This window comes from Malassezia pachydermatis (assembly GCF_001278385.1).
Source record: "Malassezia pachydermatis strain CBS 1879 chromosome Unknown scaffold5, whole genome shotgun sequence".
NCBI lineage: Eukaryota > Fungi > Basidiomycota > Malasseziomycetes > Malasseziales > Malasseziaceae > Malassezia > Malassezia pachydermatis.
The window spans coordinates 510,562-533,519 of record NW_017253142.1 but is presented as its reverse complement, the minus strand read 5'-3'; the positions used below and the strand labels follow the sequence as shown (position 1 = coordinate 533,519).

The 22,958-nt window shown below is 52.1% G+C and overlaps 11 protein-coding genes across 11 annotated transcripts; 8 read left to right on the top strand and 3 right to left on the bottom strand.

The window, feature by feature from the left end:
- Nucleotides 1-96: 96 nt before the first annotated feature.
- On the top strand, nucleotides 97-2,841 carry Malapachy_2029 (putative set3 histone deacetylase complex component snt1p; the record flags this gene model as incomplete). The annotated part of the gene is made up of 1 exon (XM_018136524.1): nucleotides 97-2,841. The coding sequence occupies one exon, from the start codon at nucleotides 97-99 to the stop codon at nucleotides 2,839-2,841; it is 2,745 nt and encodes a 914-aa protein (XP_017991255.1).
- Nucleotides 2,842-3,086: 245 nt separating this feature from the next.
- Nucleotides 3,087-4,409, top strand: Malapachy_1990 (nadh oxidase; the record flags this gene model as incomplete). Its single annotated transcript, XM_018136485.1, has 1 exon — nucleotides 3,087-4,409. One exon carries the CDS (start codon nucleotides 3,087-3,089, stop codon nucleotides 4,407-4,409), a length of 1,323 nt encoding a protein of 440 aa, XP_017991475.1.
- A 45-nt stretch (nucleotides 4,410-4,454) lies between these two features.
- On the top strand, nucleotides 4,455-5,961 carry Malapachy_2036 (origin recognition complex subunit 5-like protein; the record flags this gene model as incomplete). The annotated part of the gene is made up of 3 exons (XM_018136531.1): nucleotides 4,455-4,532; nucleotides 4,561-5,124; nucleotides 5,158-5,961. 3 exons carry the CDS (start codon nucleotides 4,455-4,457, stop codon nucleotides 5,959-5,961), a joined length of 1,446 nt encoding a protein of 481 aa, XP_017991222.1.
- Nucleotides 5,962-6,692: 731 nt separating this feature from the next.
- Nucleotides 6,693-7,935, top strand: Malapachy_1997 (pre-mrna splicing factor cwc2; the record flags this gene model as incomplete). Its single annotated transcript, XM_018136492.1, has 3 exons — nucleotides 6,693-7,012; nucleotides 7,043-7,332; nucleotides 7,364-7,935. The coding sequence occupies 3 exons, from the start codon at nucleotides 6,693-6,695 to the stop codon at nucleotides 7,933-7,935; spliced, it is 1,182 nt and encodes a 393-aa protein (XP_017991480.1).
- Nucleotides 7,936-8,018: 83 nt separating this feature from the next.
- Nucleotides 8,019-9,183, bottom strand: Malapachy_1984 (glycerate dehydrogenase; the record flags this gene model as incomplete). The annotated part of the gene is made up of 3 exons (XM_018136479.1): nucleotides 8,019-8,331; nucleotides 8,359-8,424; nucleotides 8,453-9,183. The coding sequence occupies 3 exons, from the start codon at nucleotides 9,181-9,183 to the stop codon at nucleotides 8,019-8,021; spliced, it is 1,110 nt and encodes a 369-aa protein (XP_017991301.1).
- A 214-nt stretch (nucleotides 9,184-9,397) lies between these two features.
- Nucleotides 9,398-10,751, bottom strand: Malapachy_1982 (ubiquinol-cytochrome c reductase complex core protein 2; the record flags this gene model as incomplete). Its single annotated transcript, XM_018136477.1, has 2 exons — nucleotides 9,398-10,591; nucleotides 10,641-10,751. 2 exons carry the CDS (start codon nucleotides 10,749-10,751, stop codon nucleotides 9,398-9,400), a joined length of 1,305 nt encoding a protein of 434 aa, XP_017991257.1.
- Nucleotides 10,752-10,989: 238 nt separating this feature from the next.
- Malapachy_1972 (hypothetical protein) lies at nucleotides 10,990-12,064 on the bottom strand (the record flags this gene model as incomplete). The annotated part of the gene is made up of 3 exons (XM_018136467.1): nucleotides 10,990-11,722; nucleotides 11,756-11,989; nucleotides 12,039-12,064. The coding sequence occupies 3 exons, from the start codon at nucleotides 12,062-12,064 to the stop codon at nucleotides 10,990-10,992; spliced, it is 993 nt and encodes a 330-aa protein (XP_017991360.1).
- A 264-nt stretch (nucleotides 12,065-12,328) lies between these two features.
- On the top strand, nucleotides 12,329-13,798 carry Malapachy_1995 (glycine hydroxymethyltransferase; the record flags this gene model as incomplete). The annotated part of the gene is made up of 2 exons (XM_018136490.1): nucleotides 12,329-12,358; nucleotides 12,401-13,798. The coding sequence occupies 2 exons, from the start codon at nucleotides 12,329-12,331 to the stop codon at nucleotides 13,796-13,798; spliced, it is 1,428 nt and encodes a 475-aa protein (XP_017991259.1).
- Nucleotides 13,799-14,226: 428 nt separating this feature from the next.
- Malapachy_2034 (hypothetical protein) lies at nucleotides 14,227-15,917 on the top strand (the record flags this gene model as incomplete). The annotated part of the gene is made up of 2 exons (XM_018136529.1): nucleotides 14,227-15,865; nucleotides 15,895-15,917. 2 exons carry the CDS (start codon nucleotides 14,227-14,229, stop codon nucleotides 15,915-15,917), a joined length of 1,662 nt encoding a protein of 553 aa, XP_017991224.1.
- Nucleotides 15,918-18,693: 2,776 nt separating this feature from the next.
- Nucleotides 18,694-21,592, top strand: Malapachy_1991 (pre-mrna splicing factor; the record flags this gene model as incomplete). The annotated part of the gene is made up of 2 exons (XM_018136486.1): nucleotides 18,694-21,305; nucleotides 21,334-21,592. The coding sequence occupies 2 exons, from the start codon at nucleotides 18,694-18,696 to the stop codon at nucleotides 21,590-21,592; spliced, it is 2,871 nt and encodes a 956-aa protein (XP_017991476.1).
- A 64-nt stretch (nucleotides 21,593-21,656) lies between these two features.
- Nucleotides 21,657-22,952, top strand: Malapachy_2037 (wd repeat-containing protein; the record flags this gene model as incomplete). Its single annotated transcript, XM_018136532.1, has 2 exons — nucleotides 21,657-21,774; nucleotides 21,802-22,952. 2 exons carry the CDS (start codon nucleotides 21,657-21,659, stop codon nucleotides 22,950-22,952), a joined length of 1,269 nt encoding a protein of 422 aa, XP_017991223.1.
- Nucleotides 22,953-22,958: the final 6 nt, after the last annotated feature.

Below are 22,958 nucleotides of genomic sequence, written 5' to 3'. Positions count from 1 at the left end.
GAGGGCGAATGGCCTCGCCACAAACGGCATCGTTCTCATAGGGGCGGCCGTGCTGACCATGCATATTACGATTATGATCGAGCTGGACTTGATCGGATGCAACCGAAACGCTCGGACATGAATCTGGATACGCAACCCATGCCCGAAGAACTGTACGGCAAACCTGAATCAGCGTGGACCAAGTCGCCGTCGAAACAGGAAGGAACAGCCGAAGCTGATGAACGCGTATCGACGCGGCCACCACCGGTTCAGCACGAACAAGAGGGCGCTGCTGTGGCTTCTCCCCCATCTGTGCCTGCGACCGTGTTACCCTCTCTTCCTGTGAAAGCCGAGACGGCCGGTCCCGAGGATACGTCAGTCCACCAGGAGACCGTGAAACAAGATGTACTAGCCAATATCCCAGTCTTGCCGGCCCAGCCGGTGGTTGCCATGATAGAGCTTGATTCGATGACGTCGATGGAAGTGGAAGCAAAGTTGCCGACCAGCGATGGGCCTGTGACAGAGCATACTGAAGCAGCGCCTGAGCCGCGTTCGACTGCCAAAGCAGAAAGTGTACCCATCGCTGCGCCAGAAGACAGCGATGTGATAGACGCTTCGATGATGACAGATATGTCGATTGCAACAGCAGCCGAGTCGGAAGTTGACCCTGACATGACGGCAGAGGTCGACGTGGAGGCCGACGAAAAGCAGGCCGCGATCCAGTCGATGGCGACACAGCTGGTTGCTCGCTTTCCCCTCACGCCGATGGACATGCATACGCTTACGAGTGCCTCCCAGTGTGTTGCGGCGTCCGTGTCGACGCCCGTGTGCCTAACGACGACCAAGTCAAGAAGCGAGGACGATAAGGCGTCTGTTCCGTTGGACACGATGCAAGCCTACTTGCAGACCCGTCTGAAAGACGATGCCGACGCACGTGCAGCGAAGATGGCGGCGCTGCGAGACGAGTACCGCGAGAAGAACAGGGCATGGCTTAAGAACTGCGCCAAGCTGGACCGCATATATGAACGACGAGAACTCCAGCGACGTGCGTCACAGGGCCTTGGTGACGATACCTCGCCGATGACCAGCAGTGCTAGTGCGTTGTCCGTGACGCCTATGCCCACCTCGCGGAGTTTCCGCCGTGGTGGGTTCGGATCCAGTGGGTTCGGCGATGCTGTTCGTTCGGAAGCTGAGTTCCAGGAGATTCTAGCTTCCTTGGAGAATGCAGAGATGCAAGACCCTGCAGCACGCGCGGCCCGGACGGCTGCCGCTGTACCGGACATGGAGCTTCAAGGACGACCTGTCTACGACGATGATCAAGGGTACGTCGCAGACCCTGTCTCGTTTTACTTTACCGATTTTGACCCGGACGTGTGGAGTGAGGAAGAAAAGGCCATCTTTACGAAGCGCTACTTGCAGTACCCCAAACAGTTTGGCCGTATCGCTGAGAAGCTGCCGCACAAATCCGTGCAGCAATGCGTCGCGTTTTACTACCTACATAAGCACGAAGAAGGGTACAAGGCTATGCTCACAGCGCGTCATCGTGAGCGTCGGAAAAAGGGCGGGAAGACGCGCTCAAAGAAGGCACGTGGGAATGCCCTTATGGCCGACATCGAGGCGACGTCAACCACCGTCACGGCCAAGGCCACGAGTACGACCACGCCTCCTATACCCTCACCTCCTACGGCACCGCTCGATAGTGCTGCGATGACCGAGGAAGAAGAGAAGCCAACGACGCCCAACGCCCGACGGCCAAAGCCCGCAGCGAGCACGAAGCCACCACAAAGTAGTCAGGTCGCTACGCCTACTCCTACGGCTTTGCCTGAGTCGAAAACAGATAACATACTGTCCGCCTCCATCATGTCGACCGAAGCCTTGCGCACGATGGCGACCTCGGACCCAGCATTGGAGCGCGACTTGGCTGCGGCTGAGGCCCTAGAAGCGCTTGCGAGTTTGGCTATGCCGATGCGCACGGAAACGAAGAAACGTAAGCCCAAGGCGCGCGATGGCGAAGAGCCCAAGTCGCGATCTCGTGGACCGCATTGGTCAATGACGGAACGCGCTGATTTTTTGCGTCTGTTGGCTATCTATGGCAAGGACTGGCATGCTCTCTCGGCCTCGTTCCCGGCAAAGACCCCGGCACAGACGCGCAACTTCTTTGCGCGGCATGCCAGCGAAAATAGCCACTTTCAGGAAGCTGCAGCGCTGGCACAGGCCAACGCCAATCGTCCATGGGCCGACAAGGTTGAAGCGGCGCATGCGTTTGTGCGTGCGTGGTACGATACATTGCCGCCAGGTGCCAACAAGGACTCGATTACCAACTGGCCGTGCCCAGGTACGCAAACGCCGCCCCCTCCGCCGCCCAACCCTGTGCCGCCGACGCCGGCGGTACCGATACCGACGCCGATGCCAGCTACAGTGACGACGTCTGAGACGATCCGAAGGCCCACTGCGCCGCCACATGACGACGATGAAGAGACGGACGATGAGGAAAGGTCAACCGGCCCATCTCCGTCCGACTCGGCGCCATGGACAGCGACACGTCCATCGGCGTATCCACCGACGTACGTACCTCGCGCGCCGCCCCCGATGCCGATGTATTACCACCGCGATGCCCCCTCGCCGTACGCGCCAGCTGTGCCGCCTATGGGTATATACGGCTATGCCCTGCCGAAGTATGGCGCGCCTGCTTCTCGACCACCGCCGCCAGGGCCCATGCATGGCGCTTCGCCAGGCGGCCCTGGCGATGGACGGTACACGCCTGAAATGTACCGCACTTCCACGTCACCGATGCCACGAGCCCCGATACGTCCTACGCCGAACATGGGCTACTTTCCGCCTCGACCAGATCGATGGCATTGAACTGATAGATGATGCTAGAAACCTGCAGTAGATACCCAAGAAGAAACATACCAGGAGCTGCAGGTGATGACGCGTTTAGCGCATGGTTGATTTGCTGCCATCCATGCCGGAACCCAAAACGATAGGATAACCTAGTGTGGAGGTTGATCGTGACCGGACGTCCACGGGGCGCATACGTACGCGTTGGCCTGTTGCAAACTGATATAGGGACGACGCAACGCTGAGCCTGTGCGAGCCTTATAACCATGTCATCGACAGAGAAATTACAAGAGAAGCTTGTGCTTCCATGCGGCGCTGTTATGCCCAACCGGTTGGTCAAGGCGCCACTGGAAGAAATGCTTTCCACCCTAGGCGGCGGTAATCCTACCGAGGGCATCTTTTCGCTGTACCGCACATGGGCCGACGGTGGATGGGGTATGATCATCACAGGCAATGTCAGCGTAGACAGTCGGTACATCGGCTGCGGCTTTGATGTGGTGATCCCGACGCAGACCTCGACCAAGTGCCTTGATGCCTTCGCAAAGTATGCCCGTGCTACCAAGGGCTATGACATCGATGATATGCACTCGGATATGCAAGCTTCTGAAGGCTCACGGCCCTTGGCCGTAGTGCAGCTGGTACACTGTGGCCGTCAGTCCATGCGCGGATGTGGTCGTTTGCCGTGGCAGCCGGCTGTAGCACCCTCGGCAGTGCCTGTGCAACTCGGCTCGTCGCCATCGTGGATGGATTGGATTGCCTTCGGTACGCCGCGTGCGCTCTCGAAGGACGACGTGCACGATGTCATTGCGCGGTTCGTGCATGGCGCCGTGATGATGGAAGCTGTAGGTTTTGACGGCATTGAGCTGCATGCAGCGCATGGCTACCTACTCTCGTGCTTCCTGAATCCACGCACAAACCTGCGTACAGACGAGTACGGCGGTAGTCCGGAGAACCGCTTCCGCATTATCCGCGAGATCATTACGGAGATCCGCAAGCGTGTAAAGAAGACATTTATCGTGGGTATCAAGCTCAACTCGAGCGACTATATCCAGGGCGGGCAGACGGAAGACGACGCACTACAGAATGTCAAATGGCTGGCTGAAATGCGCATGGTCGACTTCGTCGAGGTCAGTGGCGGCAGTTACGAGGCGCCAGAAATGCTCAAGCCCGTATCGGAACGGACCAAGCGTCGTGAGGGTTTCTTTGCTGAGTTTGCGCGACGTGCGCATGAGAGTCTGTCGGCCGATTCAACGATGCGGATCATTGTTACGGGCGGTTTCCACTCCCGGCAAGGAATGCGTGGTGCCCTGGAGTCGGGTATTGCTGACGGTATTGGCCTCGGACGTCCAGCTTGCTTGGAGCCAGCACTGCCTCACAAACTTCTTGATCCCAAGGTGCCGGACGACGAGGCGCAGTCCGTGTCATGGCCGCCAGCGCCAGCGCCTAGCTTCATCCCGAAGACCAGTGTCGCAGGAATTGGCTGGGGCACATTCTGGCACTCGGCTCAGCTGCATCTCATCGCACGCAAGAAGCCGACGGATCCCAACCTATCGATGATCGAGTTTTTGCGGCATCTGCGTCTCTGGTAAATGCATAGGTTTCGTAGTCCCTCCACATTGCTTGTTACGTTCATAATGGCATTCGCGGCGGATGTCCCAGCGAGCGTCGCATGGGGCCAGCCTGCGCAGACATTCCTCAATATACTGGGGGAGGTATGTGCACAGATACATTAACATGCAGCCTACACAGCCAAGCCCACCATCGGTGCTATTGTATGCACCAACGAGCCCACGGTCCGCCTCGGCGTGGCTGCGCGAGACCCTGCAGCAGTACGTCGCCCAGCATGCGGAGGTAGGCATCGTTCATATCTCCCCGCTTTTACAATGCACACCAAGACTGCTGTATGCGCATGTCCTTCGCGAACTTCGTGACGATGGCGAGGCGTGCTCGGATGCTGGCACATTCGTACAGCGACTGAGTGTCTTGGCCTCCCGCCTGGCCAAGATGGTCCTCGTAGTCCATGAGGCAGAACGGACACGCGATTTATGGCCTGAGCATGTATGGGAAATGTGGCCTATCCTTGCAGAGATGACACGCCAGCCTGGGCAGGTCATGGTCGTGTACGTATCGTCGCTGCCATGGTCGTTCTACCGCAGTATATCGGGTCGCACGATCTCCGTGACGCCTCTCCTCCTCCCGTGGATGGGGCTCGGACGAAATGATATGCTGGAACTATTGGCATCTGATGCCTCCCTTGCACTACGTGATGCACCCGCTGACGTCAATATGACTCTGTACCAAAACGTATGTGGTGTCATGTATGATACTATGAAACAGGTCGTCAGCGACGAGTACGAAATGCGACTGCTCTGTGCAAGCGTATGGAAAGCACTCATGGCTATTGTACGAAAGGGCGCGAAGCCGGGATTGCATGATCTCATGCCGCATGTAAGTGAATGTTGCCGAGACGCGCTGGCGCGGATCGTCCCACGCACGGTCGGACCTTCGGCATGGGTCGAGCATCGTACGTCGCCAGCGTCGTTACCGTCGTCGCATACCCCTCCATTACCTCCACGCACAGGCTACGGAGCCACCCAAGCCTTCCTCCTGATTGCAGCTTATATTGCCTCGTACAATCCATCGAAAACCGATGCAAAACACTTTGTTCGTGAGTTGGGCGCGTCGCGGAAACGCCGACGAACCAAGGCGCAAAAAGCGGCAGATGCAGCCTTGCTGGAAACAGAAGGCAAGAAAGAAATGTGGGACCGGACCAAGTACTGGGGCCCCCACTCGTTTTCATTGGAGCGACTCCTTGCTATATACCAGGCCCTTCTCGTGGATTTCAAGCAGGACTTGAACGAAGATGGACTTCCCGCATCGATGGAACGCTCGGTACGGACTGCGCACAACAAGGCTGAGCAGCATTGGGAATACGTCGCAGGCGAGTTCTGGAGCCGCTCCTCAACGACATTGGCAGAGCTGAATGAGCTCGTCCGTCAGCAGCTCATTGTGCGTGTGTCACCGGCGAACAAACTCAGTGCGATGCAGTATCGTGTCAATGCTTCGTTTGAGTACGTACGGCAAGTCGCGCACACCGTTGGCTTTCCTCTCAATGTCTGGCTTTGGGATGCCTACATCTAGTCACGTAAAGGCACATGGCTCCATATGGTATAGGGGCCCTTCTGAGTAGATGGCTTATACATTACTTGCACTTGGTGGATGCGCACGCGCAGGCCGCCATCCTCGATACTACTTTCTTCCGGTGCTGTAGCGCCAAGCGTCTGGCGGGCTTCGTCGAACAGCGCACGCTGGTCATCACACGAGTAGGCTTGTCCAAGGCTTGCATGCGGTATGAACCTTTCTCTCTTACGCTTTGCACCTGTGGGAAGATGTAGTTGAGCGGCCCGTGCGAGATCTCGCTGGAGGGCAACGAGCGGCGTCCCAGAAGCTTGGTCAGGGCGTAGGTGGACATTGGAATAGCGGCGGAGCCGAAATGTGTTGATATCGGAGAGTGTAAGTGTATGTGAATGGTGCAGTGCACATGCAGCTTGGAGGTCCTGCGTCAGCGCATGTAACTTGGTTTGCAGCCAGGGCGGGGGGTCTGTGGACGACATGGGCTCAGTTGACGACCATCGAAAAGGGGGAATAAGCGTGATGTGTGGGAGCCATCGCGAATAGGCAGCATCATACATATGTCGAATACGCTGAAGAGCCGTGAATCTGCGCTCTGCTAGCGTCCCAGACGGCTCCAGAAGCACAGCAACCAGCGCTGTATAGGTGGCCATAGCGAGGAGGCAAGGTGTACCGCCCGATGTAGAGCCCGATCGTCGAGACGCCTTTTTTCGACGCCTCGCTTACGTCGTCACTCCACCATGGCCGAATCGCGCACGAGCGAGGCGAAGGCCGCGAGACCTGCACGCAAGCAAATCTCCTATACGGAGCTAGAGGAGATTCGTAATGCTGCAGAGAGACAAGTAGGTGAGGGCATGATCTACAATGTGTGGTACAATAAGATGTCGGGTGGTGATACGGGACATGGTTTTGACTCGAAGACCAAGTCAAAAACACGTTGTGATATCGCACGCGATTCAGGCTACACACGCGCCGACAAACGTATTCGAGCAAGCGCAGGGGGCGTCTCTGATACCACGTATGTATGCTTGTTCTTCGCGCGTGGATGCTGTCCTAAGGGGTACGTACCAACGTGATACTCATCCTGCAGCGAAGAATGCAACTATCTGCACAGGTTACCACGACCTTATGAGGTCTCTGATCAGGGTACAGACATATTTGGACGTAAAAAGCATGGTAGTTACCGTGATGATATGGGCGGTGTAGGCTCGATGCTGCGTGTGAACAAGACGCTCTATGTCGGTCGCATTAATGAAGAGACGTCCCTGAGTTTCCGCAAGGCAGCTGCCAATCCTAAAGAGAGCTACGATGACCGGGGCGAAACGCCCACGTCGAAAATTGTTCGTCGGCACTTTAGCGAGTGGGGCGAGATTGAACATGGTACGTGTGTGCTTGGCTGACCTGGTGAAAGTCCGCGTGATGATTGGTCGTGGTACCGCGTTTGTCACCTACCGCTATGAAGCGAATGCCCAATTTGCAAAGGAGGCTATGATGCACCAGTCACTCGACCACGAAGAAATCCTCAACGTGCGGTGGGCTACGGAGGATCCACGGGCCAATGGCTCAGAGAAAGACGACAAAGAGCGTCGGCAACTCGGCGAAAAGCGCATAGCTGATATGGAAAGCGAACGAAGAGCGCTCGAACAAGACTACGAAGAGTTGAAGAGTGACCCCAGCATTAACTGGGACGAGTACGTTCGTGCAAAGCGGCAACGGCTGGCCCTCTCCGAAGAGGAAGCCCGACGTCTCGACGAGGAAAACCAGCGTGGTTGGGAGGAATACTATGCGGCCCAGAAGGCTGCCACCAAAGCGAAGGAGGCGCCTCCCTCTGTACAAAAGACACTGCTAAGCGATGCCACGCTCAAATCGCTTCAAAATCTGTGCGCACCTTTAGCACCGGCCAAGGCATCCGCCGCGCCCAAACCACCCACAGCGCTGGGTAGCCTAGCTGCTTATGGTAGTGATAGTGAGGAAGATGACTAGATGTCTATGCAAATATCATGCCCGAGTCCTTTTGAGCCATGTAGACAGCCGGGATGGGATCATAGTCGTTTTGTCGGATGCACTTAGAACTTTAATTCGCTAGGCATTTCCTCAGGAGGACCATCATCACGTAGACCCAGAGCACCAAAGGCATTCTGAGCTGTCCATTTGGCCATGCCACGACGAGACTCAATAGTTGCGCTGGCAATGTGCGAGAGCAGCATCACTTTGTCTAGCATGTCAGGCGCCAAAAGGGGGTGACCCTTCGAAACAAATGGTTCGCCCTCGACAACGTCCAAACCGGCGCCAGCAATCCAATTTTCGCGCAGAGCTTCCACCAGAGCCTCTGTATCGATAATAGGACCACGCCCCACATTGATAAGGTAGGCCGATTTTCTGTGTCAGTAGACATATGGTACGTACTTCATCGTCTGAAGGAACGAGGTGTTGATCATGTGCTTGGTCGACGGGGTCAGGTTGGCAATGATGCTAAGAGGTGAGAGTGGCTCGTACGTACAAGATCACATCGCATTTCTGCGCTAGGGCCTGGAGATCCGGCTCATTGTCGACTGGGACAGGGAGACGTTGATGCTGTTGGTAGTAGCACTGAAGCAGATCGTCTTGCGCAAGGTGGCGGAAATACTTGTCGTGCCAGTCGAAGGGGCGAGAGCTTGATGTACGATACAGGATTTGTGCTGGACGGAAAGCCATTAGCTTTCGCACAAGAGCTTGGGCGATACTGCCAAACCCGATGAAGCCCACGACTTTGCCTTCCAGGGCAGGACCTGTATACGTCATTGGTGTCCAAGGCACATTGTGCCAGTTGCCTTGCTTCACAACAGTGTAGCTTTCCATAACATGGCGCATCACATTCAGGCACAGGACCAACGACAGGTCAGCCACAGCATTCGAGAGTACGTCAGGCGTGTACCCAATACGAATCCCACGCTTCTTCGCGGCATCCACATCGATGTGCTCGAATCCAACACTCATAGTCGAAATCACTTTTAGTGATGAGCCTGCAGCTTCCATAATGTCCTCGTCTACTTTGCACACAGGCGTGCACAGGAGAGCATGAGCACCACGAACATGCTCAAGCAGCCACTCTCGCGGCGCAGAGAGTGTGTGCTCCTTCTTATCTTCTTCGTCTGCCGACCAGCGCCGAAGCTCAATCGTTCCAGCATCGGCTAGCCTTTGAGTAATCTCCTCGGGCATCCAGCATATTTGCACAACAATGGGCTTCGACATGACGACAATCACGTACTGCAGATACGCACGGTGCAACTCTACATTGGCCGCCTGGCCCGCCCCCCAGATAACCACCGCTTATATAGATCGGCCGGCCACTCGCTATCACGCGATTACTAAGACACTAGTAGCGAGCGATGGTGCCACGCAGCGTCTCTATGGCAAGTCAACGGGCGTAGCATTGCTAGAGTTTCCCATCTATGAAAGAGCGAGCTTAGAAGAGCTCGTCCGCGTATGGCAGCGCCTTGACATCACCGAGAGCCACCGAAGTCGGCTTGCTCTTCAGGAGAGCCTGCGCAGCCGACGATACATCCGACGCCTTGACAGCGTCAAGGGCCGAGAGCACGCTCGAGACGTCGGTCGCCGAGCCGTTGAGGAGGCCAGAAGCCACAGTCTGGTGGCTCGAAGCACGGCTGCCCTCAAAGTCCGAGGCAGCCAGGAACTTGGCCTGGGCCACGGCACGAGCGACGTCCTCCGACGACACGCTGTTCGCCGCCTTGTCAAGGGCCTGAGCAGCAGCCTTCGCGGCGTCAGTCACCTTCGCAGTCGGGGCGCTAATGTAGATACCGAACAGACCAGTGTCCTGGAAAGATGAGTTGAAGGTGCGCACCGTCGCACCGCCAATCTGAGCCAGCGGAGCGAGACCAGTCGACCACTTGACCGAGTTCGAGCCACCAAGCAGAGTCTCAAGCACCTGCAGAGGAGCCGACTTGGCGAGAGCAGCACCCTCGAAGCCCAGGAACAGGTAGTCGTTGGGCAGAGCGTGGCCGTGAGAGTCAGTGATGGCAGCGCGGTAGTCACCACCAAAGTACTTCGACGGCTGAGCCTGGAGAGCCGAGCCAGCGGGCACATCAGTGAAGGTCTGCGACACGAGCGAGTCAAGGGCGCCAGCCGAGAGGCCCGAGCTGACCACAGCAATGTTTGCGCTGTTCAGAGCCCGCGGCGCAAACGCACGCACAGCCTCCACGGTCACCGGCGACGAGGGGTTGGCGAACAGCGAGCTACCGAGACCACGGTTGCGGAACGCCGTCGAGAACAGAGCGTCAATACCCGTCGCAAGAGGGTCCTGCGAAGCCTGCTCAAGGTCAGCGGCCAGCGAGGGGACCACCTCCTCGTTGAACTCGTGGCGGCAGTACTTGCCGTTGCCAACAACTTCGGCCAGGAGCTTAGCAAAGTGCTCCTCGTCACCCTTGAGGAACTCAGCAGTGAGAAGCAGGTGCTCACGAGTCATCGTGGCCGAGAGCACACCACCGTTCAGCTCAGCCTCACGCACAATGCGCAGAGCCGAGCGGTCCTTGGTCGAACGGAAAGCAAAGTTCTTCAGAGCGTGAGCCACACCGGCCTCCGACTCAAAACGGGGACCAGCACGAGCAGCCACCGTAATCGAGGCCACGGGCGCAGTCTCGTTCTTGACGAGGTTAGTTTTCACTGACCCAACATAGACACAAAATACGTACCAGAGCAGCCTTGGGGATCGACGAGGCGCTCGTCGAGAGCGAGCGCGAGCCAGCAAGAACCTGGGCGGGCACAGAGCGCAGCACGCTAGTCGAAGACCTAGACACGAACATGAGAATGGTAGGACTTCTGCACGCTACAAGGTGGGAGGTTGCGGTTTAGCCCGTGCCTCGCCTTACGAAGAAATGTGCCGCGCACACCACTATCGACCCACTAGGTCCCTACCGGTGAAATCCTGGCTTTCGTTGTCTACCTCCCGTGTTGTTCCGGGGTATATGTCACGTGACTATGTGGTCGGGAGGTATGGTCAAGAGCGATCCGAGCCGCTGCGGGGGAGGTAGTAGCCGTAGCTTAGAAGCGTGAACGCTTCACGCCTGGCTGCATCACAGGGCCAGATTGCGATTTTCGTGCCTTTTCTTCCATCATGATACGCTCCGCAGCGCCCATATGGGTAGGCGGTGGGCGCTTCTTTGGCGCAGAGGTAGGCTGATCACCTTTCAATGGGTTTGTCGTCTTCACAGACGCTTGAGAAGCCGCTTTTAGCGGATTCACACGCATAGAAAATACAGAAGAGGGAGCACCGCTTGTGCTTTGTAGAGACGCGGACGTCGTTGAAGAAGAAGTCGACGCGGTAGCAGCTGGCCGCTCAGTATCCGATGCGTTCGTCGTTGGTTTGGTCAGAGAGATAGAGAGCTTAACAGGTGCGTGCTCATTGAATCGTACAATGCCCTCGTCATGCCGCAGCGGCGTAGGAGCAGGTTCAGGTGCTGCATGGGCAGCTGTCTGTTCCTGCGCACGGCGAATCTGTTCATCAAGCTCTCGCCTGGCACGCTGCTCGTCGTCCATTTTGGCGCGATCTTGCTTCTTGATAGCATCCTGGCGTGCCCGAGCTGTTGCCGAGTTATCAATCCAAGAAATAAACCAGCCCATCTCACTGCCTTCAACTTTCACAATACCAGCCCGACCCAAAAACTTGACAAATTCTGAGAGAGAAACCCACCTTGTTGCATTCATATGAACATGGTGACGGTCTTGAATATATTCTTGGTACACCTGGTTTGCTAACACGCGCCTTGTACCAAATCTGAGACCAGTTAGTCATGTACGCCACACGCACCTTCGGCTTAGCAGAGCAATAAACTCACGCTGAAACTGCGAACTATAATCATGGACGACCTTGCCTGCACGCTGTCCACCTTCACCGGTGGCAGCGGCAAGTTGCCGCATATGTGACTCTGATTCAATGTGGCATTTGTACCCATTAGCATCACGGCATGCTTTCGAGCAAATCTGGCAGTACCATCGTAGCCTGGTCAGCCCGCGTGCCTTCATGGCATTGCTGAGGGCTTTTCTGTCAATGTTAGCATACGATAACTACCATAAGAGGTAATGATACGCACGGTGTTCCTGCTTCTGCACGCCCCATTATGTCGAATGAACAGGAGAACGCAGTTCACAAGTGGAGGCAGCAAGTTACCATAAGGGGTTACGAGGCACGTTTCACTCGGCCGAGGGTCCCAAGACACAACTACGCAGAAAGGTATATGAATCAGAGTTATCCCTTTCTCTCTACTGTATGTTGGCCCTTTCGCGTCCCCTCCGTGTTCAAGTACTAACTCGTTCTCTCCTTTCGCAGGCTACCCGCAGTTACCCCCTGAGTTCGAGAAGTTTCTCTGTTATCCCCCGCGCAATGAGCTCAGTTCCTGTTCCCAACGACTTTGTATGTTCACCAATTTGGGGGTGTGATTGCTAACCATGACAGAACAACATCCTGTACAAGCCCCTGGCCGAGGCTGACCCCGAGGTGCAGCAGATCATTGACAATGAAACCTACCGCCAGTTCACTGGTCTGGAGCTGATTGCCTCGGAGAACCTGACCTCGCTGGCTACCATGGAGGCCAACGGTTCGATTCTCACCAACAAGTACTCGGAGGGTCTCCCGGGTGCCCGTTACTACGGTGGTAATGAGTACATCGACCAGCTCGAGATTCTTTGCCAGAAGCGTGCTCTGGAGGCCTTCGACCTTGACCCGAAGATCTGGGGTGTGAACGTCCAGCCCTACTCGGGTTCGACGGCCAACTTTGCGGCCTTCACTGCGCTGATCCAGCCGCAGGATCGTGTCATGGGTCTGGGTCTCCCTGACGGTGGCCATCTTACTCACGGTTACTACACCGCCAAGAAGAAGATCACTGCCTCGTCGATCTACTTCCAGTCGTTCCCCTACCAGGTGGACCGGGAGACTGGCTACATTGACTACGAGCGCCTCCGTGTGAACGCCAACCTCTTCAAGCCGCGTCTTCTGGTGTGCGGTGGTTCGGCGTACCCGCGTGACTGGGAGTACGACACCATGGCCTCGATTGCCAAGGAGCAGGGTGCCTACCTGCTCTGCGACATGGCCCACATCTCGGGTCTCGTTGCCGGCAAGGAGCAGAAGAGTCCCTTCGACTACTGTGACATTGTTACGACCACTACTCACAAGACCCTCCGTGGCCCGCGTGCTGGTCTGATCTTCTTCCGCAAGGACCGTGAGGCTGACATTGAGGCTCGCGTCAACGCTGCTGTCTTCCCGGCCTGCCAGGGTGGTCCTCACAACAACACCATCGCTGGTATTGCTGTGGCTCTCAAGCAGGTTGCTGACCCGGCCTTCAAGGAGTACGCCAAGCAGGTCCGTGCGAACGCCAAGGCCATTGCCAGCAAGCTGGTCTCGTACGGCTACCGTCTCCAGACCGAGGGCACTGACAACCACCTGGTTCTCTGGGACCTCCGTCCGATCGGCCTCACTGGCTCGAAGATCGAGAAGCTTTGTGACCTTGTTCACATCACCCTCAACAAGAACGCCGTGGCTGGTGACACGTCGGCTGTTGTGCCGGGTGGTGTCCGCATCGGTGCCAACGCGCTTACTTCGCGTAGCATGACCGAGAAGGACATGGAGAAGATTGGTGAATTCTTGCACCGCACCGTCGAGATTGCTCAGGTCCTTCAGAAGGAGGCTGGCTCGAAACTGCTTAAGGACTTCATTGCCAAGGCCACGACTGGTGACGGTGAGGGCCGCAAGATGATCCTCCAGCTCGCTGATGACGTCAAGGCTTTCGCTACGCAGTTCCCGCTGCCCGGTGTTCCGGACACGAGCGTGATCAAGAAGCCCGCTGACGCTCACTAAATTCTTTATCTACAATAACCCCCTTTCCCTTGTCCGTATGTTCACTCAACCTGAATATAGATTTCCTTACGGTAGCGTTCAACCGTCTGTCACGTGCATCAAAAACTGGAGCGTCTCCTGAATTTCTTTAATTGCCGCGTCGCGCCTTGCATAAGATGATGCTGGCTCGAGCTGGGTATATCTTGAGCTCAATCCGTAGAACGAGAGGTCGATTCATTCATCTGAATGTGCCTGTGCAGAGAGAGAGTCATGATCCATGGAGACAGGGAGCACAGATACTGAGGCAAGCCGAAGATTCAGCCGCTTATGGTGACAAGAATTCATGTACCAAACCACCTAACCGACGCAGTCAAAAGCTGCCTCCATTGAACAAGCAAGTAAAACATAAAAATTCTGTCTCTAGAGACAATGAGATTGGCGCGGTGGATATGTCGTCAGTAAAATATGCATTCTCTGAAGAGATGATCCTGCATCAAACAGAGATCCTGCCTGGCGACTTCGTCGAAGCACGAAAATCCAATAAAACTTTCTTGGGTGTCATTCTTCCAATTCCTGAGGACAAGGAAATATCAGGTGCTGGCCAAGGATCGACATTGGTCATGGTGCTAGCCACTGGTGAGCTGGAACAGATTCGCACAACAGATATCATGTTGCACCTGCCTCAGTTTGTCGAGCTCAAGGAAGCCGAAAGGGCAGGTCCATTAAAATGGGACTACGTACTAGCGGCAGGGTCTCGAAACACGTCAACTTCATTCACTACAGACGATGAGTTGGTCGACGCTGAAGGGACCCTTGTTCATGAGGAAGAGCCGTTCGATCGTAACAGGTTTGTTACCCGGGCGAATATCTGTCGAAAAATTCGTGATATGCAGCGTGAGACTGATCGTGAAATAAGACGTTTATTCCCAGCATTCCGGAACGTGTTTCTTCAAGATGCAAACAAGTTCGAAGAAGAGCCCAATGTTGTGGCGGACAAGCATGTCCAAGAAGTACAAGCTAGAGCAGAAAAACTATTAAAGTCTGGTCTTGTCTCAACGTACAGTGTGGTTCAGATTCTGGAAATGTATCTATCTAAGAGCTTGAATCCTGTCAAAATCAATGCTTCTACCTTTTTTGCAGCTCACACTTTATTGATGGGCCATCCGTCAAAATTTTTGGCGGATAGTATCTCACATCGTAAAAGCCAGCTGTTCACCTATCGCTCTGAGGCAGAGCAGAAAGTTTTGGAAAATGTCACAAAATGGATTCAATTGCTGTCTTCAGAGAATTCGGACAAGAGTACCCGTGATGCGGCAGCTATAATTGATGGCTTTTGTGAAAGAGCACGACATATTCTGAAATGGGATGCCAAGCGGCAGGCCGTTGGTGAATTGCCCAAAAAAGACGACCCTGTCCTAAATCCTGATGGGAAGACGTTGTTTCAATGGACAGAGACTGACAGGGATATCATTGAGTTTTTGAAAATCAGTCTCGGCAACCGAAGAGAATTGCAGGATAATATCACTGGGAGCATTGCGATGTCTATTATCAAAAGAGTTGGCGTAAACGTATGCCTCTCTCCTATCTTGCATACTGATAGTCATGGCAAACTTCAAATCGACGACAATGAATCAAAGGATGGTATTGCTAAGCTTGAAACAACCGTCACAGAAGCAGGATTTGATTTGCAGCATGCACAAATGTTTAACTTTTTGATTCGTATTGGTGCGCTAACACCATGGGAGAACCCTAACGCATTGGATACGCAATTAAAGAATCTGCACAAGAATGATGAATATACGGAACAGGAATACTCCGAACTCAAAGAAGAGAAGGAGCCAAGAACTGACTTTGGACAGTTACCTGTATATGTGATTGATGCTGAATCGTCTTTTGAACTGGATGATGGTGTATCAATTGAAACCACTAGTGATCCAACGCATTGTTGGGTTCATGTCCATATTGCGGATCCAACGGCTTGGATTCCTCATGATCATGAGTTGGCTAAGTGGGCGGAACATAAATATACAAGCATCTACTTCCCTGAAGCTATGTGGCCAATGCTCCCACCAGAAATTACGAATAAGGGTATGAGCTTGACAAACAAATATGGTCAGCCCATGAACGTGATGACTTTTAGCGCTCTAGTGAACCGTGATTCAGGCAAAGTGAGAGACTACAAAGTCTGTCGAGGAAGGATTAGCAACATTCATGTGCTCAGCTATAAGTATGTGAACGGGATATATTCCGACAGGCAAGAGGAGAAAGTATCTCAAAAACACGCTGCAAATTTGATTTCCCTGGCGCAGATTGCATCTGTGTTGTTGAAACGCCGAGTGCAGGTGGGTGATGCATTAAATGCTATGGATGTTTCAAGTGAAGTTGAGGTCAAGCCTATCCCTTTGCCTTCGCTAGCATGCGCAATTCCTGAGTCACCCCAATTTTATTCAGGATCCCCAAAAGTGAATGTTGAGTTTGCGAATCCTGATGAGATTGAGCGAATTGGGACGTATGATGGTATTCCTGGAGGTATTTCGTCGGAAAGTATGGTTAGTGAATTGATGATTCTGGCAGGTCGAGTTGCCGCAGCCTTTGGGCTTGACCACGATATTCCTCTGCCGTACCGAGTTCAAACTAACCCTACTAAAACTGATATGGAGTATATCCAGAAGCAGAAGAATCCGGTAACAGGTATGATGGCGATGTCTAAACTTGCTACAAAAGATATATTTTTACCCGTTGGTACTTCTTCGACGGTACCTGACAATCACTTCGCTTTGGGTATTAAAAAAATGACAAAAGACAACCCTGAAAGTGATGTGTTTTACAGGGGAGGATATGTGAGGGTATCCAGTCCTCTAAGGCGTTACTCGGACCTACTCTGCCACTGGCAAATTAAAGCCAAACTTTCAAACAGAAAGTTGCCATATAATGCGCAAGAACTTTCAGGAATGGTTATACGTTTTAATCGTATGGATAATTGGTCGAAACAGCTTGAAAAGTCATCTAAGCGGTTTTGGATATGGACATTTATTGACCAGATACTGAAGAAGAATGGACAAAAATTCAACAGTACTGATGAAAGGAAAGCGCGCAATTTTAAAGACTCAATGGTACTTGGCGAACTCGAAGCCAGTCCTGGTATAATGAACGTCAGATTCAATGCTGATACGCTGGAGTCTAGGCTACGAGTTACACTCCTCCATCTGGGAATGCCAGCCGATTGCATCTGGCCAAATGGAAAACAACCTCCAAAAGCTGGCGAACTTAAAAAAGTTAAAATTTTAAAAACAATTGAAGCAGGAGCTAAACGCACAATCCTCTGCGAACCAATATAAATTTAATTATTTTTTAAAAAAATAATTAAATACAAAAAATAAAATCGAATAATTGCAAACATTATTATAAATGATTGATAGTATTATATCGAAATATATTATATGTACAATTGATGTTTCCAATAAATTAAATTATTTTATAAATAAACGAAAGGTTTTTGAAAAGTAATTTTACTTTTATATTTTTATTTAAAATTATGTGTTTCAAAAAATTGATTAATAGTAAAATATATTTATTTAAAAATAAAAACTTATTGCCATATTCACATCTCCATTCGCCAATTTTAATAATTCTTTTGCTTGATTATCAGGTATTCCCATGTTCGTTAGTTGATTTATTTTTTCTTGCATATTTTGATAATTGCCACGTGGCATTTTTAATTCATCATATGTGGAGGTTGATGTGCCCATGGACGCGTGGCTTTTGTTCAACCTGTTGTTATGGTTATCCCTTTCACCGGACGTTAATGGTAGTGTACTACTACTCTGTTGTTGCGGTTGGTCCCTCAACACTGTTGGATTGTGATCGGAAACTTTGTCGTTAAGTAGTAGCTCATGTTTTTTAGGGATTTCATGTTCGGGGAGAAAAGGTAGCAATTCATCGTGAATGACAAGCCCATTCTTTTTCAAGTCAATAGATGCTTGGTAGCGCTTTAGCATGTCGAGCCCGAAAAGCATATCCACATTACCCCCTTCGAGCACGGTGAACGAGCATGGGAGAAAAATGTTTGAACCAAGCTGGATTTGAGCGCTGTGAATACGTCCAAGGATTTTTGCAGTTCCAACGCCCATCGCAACACCTGAAAACCTGGTATCTAGAAGGCGCATGATTCCACACCTTTCGGCACATTCAGGACTGATGATTGTGGCTTGGGCACCACTATCAACAAATGCTTTCACCTCATGACCGTTGACTTTAAGGCTCACATAGAGCATGCTCACATTCCCGAAACTTTCGGGGCTATACTCCATTGCGTACTCTAAATTCTCAGCAATGCGCTCTTGTCTAATCATCTCCTCAATCTTCTTTTGCGTTTCAATGTCAAAGGGATCCATCTTATAAGTTTTTATTAGGCAGTAGTGATGTCAAATACGTGCTATACGTTACAATTCAAGAGACCACACGCGTTAATTACTCCCTCTATCACGTGCATATAGTTCGTTCTCTCTTCCAGCTTTAGCACCAACGTAGTGAAATTGATGCTGTAATAGGAAGGAATCGTCAGTTTAAGATTCAAGGTGGCTCGAGAGTCCCTTGCAACCATTGTAATACTTTGTGCTCCTCTGGTGAAACATCATAGACCACATAAATTGAGAACGATTCTTCTCTACGCAAGCAGACCGGCATTAATCTAAAACATGTACAAATGTTACTTACTACATACACTCTTTTGGCGCTATTAGACAGAATTTGGAAGATCCCTCTGTTCGCTCGTCAACAGTCATAATAAATATAAGAGACAACAGGCTTTCTGGGAAAGTGAGAGGAAGACTTAGAGGCCTGAGCACGAAATTATCAGTCGGTGGAGGTTGCCATTATTCCATCACCATTTCTCAATCGCGAGGGCACCACTCAATATGGCAACACCGTTCATTGGGTATGGTGATGAGACAGTAAGGCAAGCGCCAAGAAATGGTGAGGAGGAAGATGATTATGCCACTGTTTCGGATTTGAAATGGGAAGATGCTGATGACGACTTGGCTATTGAACGTGAGTGGTATCTTCAAGATGATGAGGGCGGTGTGGCTGGTGATGCCGATCACAATCCCTTTGCGCAATACGAAGATATGCATGGCCAAGTTTCAGGTGTATTGGCACAAAGACATAAGAGGCTCACAGCGAGGCAAGCACAATATAACGTTGATCTGGATGCTTGGGAGAACAGTCGACTTCACTCAGGTGGTGTCGGAGGACGGCAAGCTGTGAGGGATGACATTGATGAGCATGACGAGAACAGGATTCATCTCATGGTTCACAACCTTCGCCCTCCATTTTTGGATGGTAAAACTGTATACACCAAACAGATTGCACCTGTGAATCCTGTTCGGGACCCCACCTCTGATTTAGCAGTTTTTGCCATGAAAGGTAGCCGCCTTGTGAAAGAGCATCGTGAAAGAGCGGAACGAGCCAAGGCGGCAGGCCGAGTTGCTTCTCTCAAAGGGACGCAACTTGGTAATATTATGGGTGTAAAGGATGATGACGACGAAGAGGAGCAGAAGAAAAGTCAAATTGACCCGTCTAAAAATGACGGCAAAGGTGATTCCAAATTTGCCTCCCATATCAAAAAAGGGAAAGGTGCTACTAGTTTTAGCCAAAACAAGTCTATACGTGAGCAACGACAATACTTGCCTGCATTTGCATGTCGTGAAGAGCTCATGCGCGTAGTTCGAGAAAACCAAGTCGTGGTCGTCATTGGTGAAACTGGCAGTGGTAAAACAACCCAGTTGTGTCAGTTTTTGCATGAAGACGGATATACTGACTATGGCATTGTGGGCTGCACCCAACCTCGCCGTGTAGCTGCAATGAGCGTGGCTAAGCGAGTAAGTGAAGAAATGGGGTGTGACCTTGGAAGTACGGTGGGGTATTCAATTCGTTTTGAAGACTGTACATCGAAGGACACGAAGATCAAATACATGACGGATGGTGTAATGTTACGTGAATCACTTACGGAGCATGACCTAGACAGGTACTCTGCCATCATCTTAGATGAAGCCCATGAGCGTAGTCTCAGCACTGACGTGTTAATGGGGTTATTAAAGAAGGTGCTCACGCGACGACGCGACTTGAAGCTAATTGTCACATCGGCTACAATGAATGCGGAGGGCTTCTCTAAATTCTTTGGATTGGCGCCTATTTTTACAATTCCAGGTCGCACATTCCCGGTAGATGTACTGTTCAGCAAGTCTCCATGTGAAGATTACGTCGACAGTACGGTCAAGCAAATCCTTACAATTCACTTATCGCAAGGCAAGGGTGATATCCTGGCTTTTATGACAGGACAAGAAGATATTGAAGTGACATGTGAAGTGGCCGTGGAACGCCTGAAGCAACTTGAAGGTGCCGCACCTTTGTTGATGTTGCCCATCTACTCTCAGATGCCTGCAGATCTCCAGGCTCGCATTTTTGAACCATCTGAAAACGGAGAACGAAAGTGCGTTGTTGCGACGAACATCGCCGAAACATCTCTGACCGTGGACGGTATTATGTTTGTGGTCGATGCTGGCTACAGTAAGCTCAAACTGTATAATCCCAAAGTGGGTATGGACTCTCTCCAAATTACACCAATTAGCCAGGCCAATGCCATGCAGCGCTCTGGCCGTGCTGGCCGAACTGGTAGTGGTACAGCCTATCGACTGTATACGGAAGTGGCATTCCATAACGAGATGTTTCCCAGTACAATTCCCGAGATCCAGCGTACAAACTTGGCCAATACAGTGCTGTTGTTGAAATCGCTAGGTGTTAAGAATTTACTCGAGTTTGACTTTATGGACCCCCCGCCGCAAGATAATATCCTAAACAGCATGTACCAGCTCTGGGTACTTGGCGCATTGGATAATATGGGCAACTTAACATCGCTGGGTAAGAAAATGAGCGAATTCCCGATGGAGCCTAGCTTAGCGAAGGTTTTGATTATGAGTGTGGAATATGGCTGTTCTGAAGAAATGCTGACTATCGTCAGCATGCTCAGTGTCCCCACTGTGTTCTATCGACCAAAGGAACGTCAGGAAGAAAGTGATGCGGCACGTGAACGTTTCTACGTGGCAGAGAGCGATCACTTGACTTTATTGCATGTGTACTCACAATGGAAGAACAATGGCTTCAAAGACAGCTGGTGTAACAGGCACTTCTTGCACGCGAAACTGCTTCGCAAGGCTAGGGAGGTGCGTGCCCAGCTGGAGGATATTCTCAAGAGCCAGAAACTATCGCTGTCCAGCTGTGGTACAGATTGGGATGTCATACGGAAATGCATTACCTCGGGTTATTTCCACCAGGCAGCTCGCGTGAAAGGCATTGGTGAATATGTGAATTGCCGTACAGGTGTACCGATGCATTTGCATCCTACTAGTGCATTGTATGGCTTGGGCTATACACCTGACTTTGTTATATACCATGAGCTTACGCTAACCTCAAAAGAATATATGGGTACAGTAACAGCTGTGGATCCACATTGGCTTGCTGAACTAGGAAGGTATGTGAACATGACGACTAACAGGTAGTGTCTTCTATTCTATCCGTGAACAAGGTTCCCTAGCATCTGCAAGTCGACGAGGTCGTGACACACAGCTTAATCGTATGGTCGAAATGGAAGCTCAGTTTGAACGTGATCGAGAACGTGCTGCCCAAGAAGATGATACGGTGTGGAAACGACTCAAAAAGTCTGACGGTCGTGCAGCACGTGGGTCCACTAATCGTGATGGTATTGCCATGCCTGGCATAGGTCCTCCTCGCAAGGGTCGAAGAACGCCTTTCCGCTAATTTATTTATTTAGTTAAATAACAGCCCAATTTTCTCCACATCTGCATCCACGCAGTCTCCCTCCATGACCGTGCCACTGTTGACGCGCAGTGGGCCATGGCAGCCTGGTGTACAGGTATCAGAACCCATCCGCCTCGTACGATGCTGTACATCGCCACTAGCCAAGGGACTAGTGCTATTGGGTATGTTGCGATATGCTTAACACATAGCTACGGGTAAATCTGTGCACATTTACGATATGCAATGTAACAACGAAGAAGCAAGCTTGACCTTTGTGCCTGTCACTTCATTTTTTCTGGGGTGCGAAACCACCGCTGCTGCATGGAGCCCTGGTACCAGTTACATGGGCGGAATTAAATCGTCTAATGAAGATGAGAAGTCGTGGCGTCTTGATGTAGTTGTCGCAACAGAGACGAACGAACTTCGGCTCCTGCAAGCTTATGGCCCTGAGCTTGATACCTCGAATCGTCTACTGGGCGAAACGCATGGCGCTGTGACCGATGTTGCCTGGTGTCCTGCGTCTGGGTATGAGTCCTATGTGGCTACAGCGGGTGAGGACGGAGTAATTCAACTATGGAACTTGGAACCACAAGCGGAATCAGAGTTTCCCATGGAAGACGGTGCTGAGGACGCTGCGGCGGCCGCAGGACCGACATGCCGTGCGTTATACTTGGATTGTGCTGTACTAAGCCTGTCATTCCACCCTAAAGTGCCCAAGTTGCTTCTTGCTATCGAGAGCAGTGGTGTCGGCCATCTTATTGACTGGCTGGCTTCGCATGATGAGGTGCGCATAACCGCATCGTTCCATGACCCTGTGACATTAGGTATGTCAATGACACAGCGTATGGATATGCAGGGAGCTGGTGCATGGCAAATGCAAGATAGCGACATTGTCGGTGCACTCCTGGGTCCTCGTTGGGGCGTCTGGAATATAAGCAACGGGTCTAGTGCTCCTGTCGCGCAAGGGTCGCTCCGTGGCGTGGACGAGACGTGTCATGGTGGCTTCCGATTCTGTCCTACCAACTCCCGGCTCTTTGCTATCTATGTTTCGTCAGTTCCTGGTCATATTCTTGCGCAGAGTGGCTATACGACTGGCGCTGTGAGCAAAGGACAAACAGCCGCCACAGTCCAGGTGTTTGACTCGGCATTTCCTGCTACGCCACGGGCTTTGGATGTGTACAAACAAGCTCCTTTCCAGAGTCACAAAGTTTCGCTTGAGACAACAGGGCGTTCCAACACTACTACATTGCCGGCTGCCTATGGCGTGTCCAGTGTGGACTGGCTTCCACGGCGCGTTGGCTCGTACGATGTATTGCTAGTGGCCGTCGGCTGTCAACTCCTTCCAATCCCTGCAGCGTAGTAGAAT